This window comes from Populus trichocarpa, chromosome 11, assembly GCF_000002775.5.
Source record: "Populus trichocarpa isolate Nisqually-1 chromosome 11, P.trichocarpa_v4.1, whole genome shotgun sequence".
Lineage (NCBI taxonomy): Eukaryota > Viridiplantae > Streptophyta > Magnoliopsida > Malpighiales > Salicaceae > Populus > Populus trichocarpa.
In genome coordinates this window covers 16,487,646-16,491,830 of record NC_037295.2, presented here as the reverse complement: position 1 = coordinate 16,491,830, position 4,185 = coordinate 16,487,646, and the positions used below count along the sequence as shown (strand labels likewise).

The window sequence follows — 4,185 nt, the reverse complement described above, 5'->3', positions numbered from 1 at the left end:
TCTATATACAATTTAATTTATGAGAGAATTCTTTGCTTCTAACCATTAATTTTAAGAGAGTTTAATTTTTCCTATATTAAAAAGAGTTGATTTGGTGATTAAAAACATATGTTTTATTTATTTTTTTATGTTTAAATCTTATGACTAACAATTAAAGAGATTTATTAATTATTTTTAAATCTACGAGGTACATCTTAAAATTGTTCCAAAAGAGAATCTACTTGCTATTAACGTGCAAAGTAACTCGAGAACATCTCTTATTTTTAAAAGAAAAAACTTCATCTCTAACAATTTGTACCCTTAACATTTATCTCTCTTTAAGATTTTTAAGAGATGTTCATCACAACTTGTGAAGATGAGTGTGACTTGTAATTCTGAGATTCAACCATCATGATTGGAACTCCTACTCTCTTTCCCTTGGATTTACATGGCCAGTAGAGTCAAAAGCAAACGGTGCACATGCTTGGGATCTTGCTAGGAAGTCACTTGTCAACACAACAATGGTAGACATTTTCAACCAGCGCGGTCAAGAATGGAAATGTAAGAAAAAACCAAGAATGTTCTTGTAGGTGTCACAAATGGACGAAGAGGTTACCGTTAACATTCTCTCAACTCCGTCCATCAACGACCCCATCTTCAAATCTTAAACTTCGTGACACCACTCGGCGCCGTTAAAATCCCACGAAACCCCCTCTATCTCTCCCTCCATTTATACCACTGAAGCCTCGCTTCTTGTTCTTAGGAACCTCTGCAAAAAACAAAACACTTCACAACCCATCAAAGGATCACATAAAAAGACAAAGTCAAAATAGAAAATCAGACAAAGCTCAACCACAAATTCTTTCTTCTTTTCTTGCCCAGAAAGTTAGTTTCTTTAGTCTTTTTGTTGTTTCATTTGTTACATACAGTTTTGTTCTCGAGATTTATACTACCTTTTCAAGATTTGGAACTTTGAAGATTTCTGGGTTTTGGTTTCCTTGTAAGTTTAGCCCTCTTTTTCTGATATTTGATTCTGTTTTATGTTCTTTTATGCTTCATTTTTGTGTGATAATTGCAGGGTTTTTCTTGGAAGCCTTGTAGTATTTTTTATTGAATGGTTGGTTGTAGCTTGGATTCTATTTCTTTGAATGATCAATGATTGTTCAATAAATAATTTTACTTGATGTTTTATTCTATCCTTTTGGTCCAATAAGAAGTCACATAAGTTAATTAACTCTTCATTTCTTTTTTCCTAAGCTAATTATAGTTTCTCTTGCTTTCCTTTGGAGAAAAATTCTTACCTTTTCTAATCAAGTCCTTGTTTTTATTACATGTCTAGATTTATATTCATCGAAATTAATGCAGAGCAAATGTTGCAAGCAATTTTATAGTTCCGGGTGCTTTCTTAGTAACTGAAATTTTAAGCGTAGTGTGTTTGGTAATTTGCGAAGTATTTCACTTTCCAATATGGTCTTGGAGAGGGCAAAGAAATTGGCGGCAACCCTGCACTTGGTTACTGATTGATTCTGCAACAGTGTTCAGCAAGAAAGTTTGAATCTTCTTCCATGTACATAGGAAATTAGGAACATCATAGAAGTCATTAGAAATGCATGAGTTAGATTATGGATGTTGATAATGAAGATTCTTTTGTATTACGGCTTTTTTGATTCGATCCTGCCTCTTTTTTTTTCTTAAAAATAAAACGATATTTGTCTTGATCTCTCTCTGATGTTTTACTGTACCTTAAATGTTCACAGTTTTGACTTTTGAGTAATATGGAGTTGTCTTGTAATTAAAAGAGATCGACTTAGATGTTCATTTATGTTTCTTTTGTTTTTACCAGGCTGATACATATTTTTCACTAAAGATAAACAAGTTTGAGTTCTCCAAGGAGAGTTGTAAAGCTGCCTTTAATTGCTTACAACAGAGCCTAGCCAATCTTCTGTGTTGCTAGAAGAACAATATATAGGATGGAATCACACCAGTATTTTGGATACGGTGTCACTGGTGCGGGCCTATCCTACTCATCTTCTTATCCGTCTGTTCCTTCCATGCCTAATAGGTTGTTTGGTTCATTGAAATTAGATATAGGAAATTCAACCAGCTCGCCTTTCTCAACTGAATTTGATTGTGATACATATGCTACTACGTTATGTGACAGCCAGGACCGCTACAGCTCCACAGAGAATCTCTCAGGTGAATCCAGCAGTTATTTTAGTAGGCTGAACCCTTCTGTGGACTGTCAACGAGAAAGTCTACTGCTCTTTCCTGGCGGCACTTCATTGCTGCAAGATGCAAGTTCTAGCCATAACATAAAACACACGTTGCTGAAATTGGAGACTACTCTAATGGGGCCAGACGATGATGAAGATGTAAACACACCAAATACTTGTTTGGGGGGAAGTAGCAGGCCACCAACATCAGATCAGAAACCTAGGGCCTGGAGCCAGCAGCGCGAGGGTTCTCATGTTATTCAGACTCAGACGTCTTTTGTTTCAAGGCAGAGGCAGTTCGGCGAAGGTGCTCATGTTGAGAAACGCCAAAAGGAAATGGAAGAAGTACATTTTCATGGCATTCCATCTGGAGATTTGAAGCAGCTGTTGATTGCATGTGCTAAAGCTCTTGCTGAAAACAAGGTGAATGATTTCGATAAGTTGATTGAGAAGGCCAGAAGTGTGGTGTCTATCAGTGGAGAGCCAATCCAGCGTCTTGGTGCGTACTTGGTAGAGGGATTGGTAGCAAGGAAGGAGTCATCAGGTACTAATATTTATCGTGCCCTTAGGTGCAAGGAACCAGAAGGCAAGGACTTGCTGTCTTACATGCACACCCTGTATGAAATCTGCCCCTACCTGAAGTTTGGTTACATGGCAGCCAATGGAGCCATTGCTGAAGCATGCAGAAATGAGGACCACATCCATATAGTAGACTTCCACATTGCTCAGGGAACGCAGTGGATGACTCTCCTTCAAGCTCTTGCAGCCAGACCAGGTGGGGCTCCACATGTGCGTATCACAGGTATTGATGACCCTGTTTCTAAATATGCCCGAGGTGACGGTTTAGATGCAGTTGCGAGACGGTTGACTGCAATTTCTGAGAAATTTAATATCCCCATAGAGTTCCATGGAGTACCAGTTTATGCTCCAGATGTGACGAAGGAGATGTTTGATGTTAGGCCTGGAGAGGCTCTCGCTGTAAACTTTCCCTTGGAGCTCCACCACACTCCTGATGAGAGTGTTGATGTGAACAATCCAAGAGATGGGCTGCTTCGAATGATCAAATCACTCAATCCCAAGGTGGTCACGTTGGTGGAGCAAGAATCTAATACAAACACAACCCCTTTCCTCACTCGGTTTGTAGAAACTCTCAACTATTACTTGGCAATGTTTGAGTCCATTGATGTCAGATTGCCGAGAAACCAGAAGGAGCGAATTAGTGTGGAGCAGCATTGCCTAGCAAGGGATATAGTTAATGTCATTGCTTGTGAGGGGAAGGAGAGGGAGGAGCGCCACGAGCTCTTCGGCAAATGGAAGTCTAGATTCATGATGGCCGGTTTCCGGCAATGCCCTTTGAGCTCCTATGTAAACTCTGTGATAAGGAGCCTGCTAAGGTGTTACTCAGAGCATTATACATTGGTGGAAATTGATGGAGCTATGCTCTTGGGATGGAAAGATAGGAATTTGATCTCTGCTTCTGCCTGGTATTGAGATAGGAGGAGATGGAGGTAGGATATACTATATAGTTGTATTAATTACATATACTTTTCATAGGTGGGGATGGTGCATTACCCTTTTTAGGAGAGTGGGAAAACTGAGGTTAGCATTAGAAAGGTTGGCTGAGTTATATTTTTCAGTCATTGTCAATTATGTAATTCTATTGCAGTTAAATAACATCCTCTTCCTATATAGAGCTGACACCATGCCAATGTTTATATTGAGGATGAGGTCTGTTTCCTCTTTTTGTTAATCACTGTAATTTAAATTCCTTCAACACATGTGATTTATGCCTCTTTCTGTGGTTCCTCATGTCACTGATGGCGAAATCTTCGTTCAATTTTGTTACTTTCCGGTGAATAAATTTGTCATACCGCCATTCATTTTTTGGCTGCCAATTGTTTTTCCATCCATCTCTATGCTACCCTCTCCGTCTCAGGCAATGCTTTACAAATCTGAGGTCGAATAGACATGAATTTGGTGATTTTGTTCGTGT

General features: G+C 38.9%; 1 protein-coding gene across 3 annotated transcripts; it reads left to right on the top strand.

The window, feature by feature from the left end:
- The first annotated feature begins 350 nt into the window (after positions 1-350).
- LOC7470916 (chitin-inducible gibberellin-responsive protein 1) lies at positions 351-3,942 on the top strand. 3 transcript variants are annotated; one of them, XM_024581476.2, is made up of 3 exons: positions 351-979; positions 1,823-1,986; positions 2,065-3,942. In XM_024581476.2, exons 2-3 carry the CDS (start codon positions 1,950-1,952, stop codon positions 3,681-3,683), a joined length of 1,656 nt encoding a protein of 551 aa, XP_024437244.1. In that variant the 5' UTR covers positions 351-979; positions 1,823-1,949; the 3' UTR covers positions 3,684-3,942. The 3 variants fall into 3 exon arrangements, with proteins under 3 accessions (XP_024437244.1, XP_002317558.1, XP_024437245.1); XM_002317522.4 differs by having other exon boundaries at positions 352-979; positions 1,823-3,942; XM_024581477.2 differs by lacking the exon at positions 351-979 and having other exon boundaries at positions 1,831-1,986; positions 2,141-3,942.
- The last annotated feature ends 243 nt before the right edge of the window (positions 3,943-4,185 follow it).

Bases quoted from the DNA above. Each gene is read 5' to 3' on its own strand.
- LOC7470916 (XM_002317522.4), top strand. From the start codon at position 1,950: ATGGAATCACACCAGTATTTTGGATACGGTGTCACTGGTGCGGGCCTA.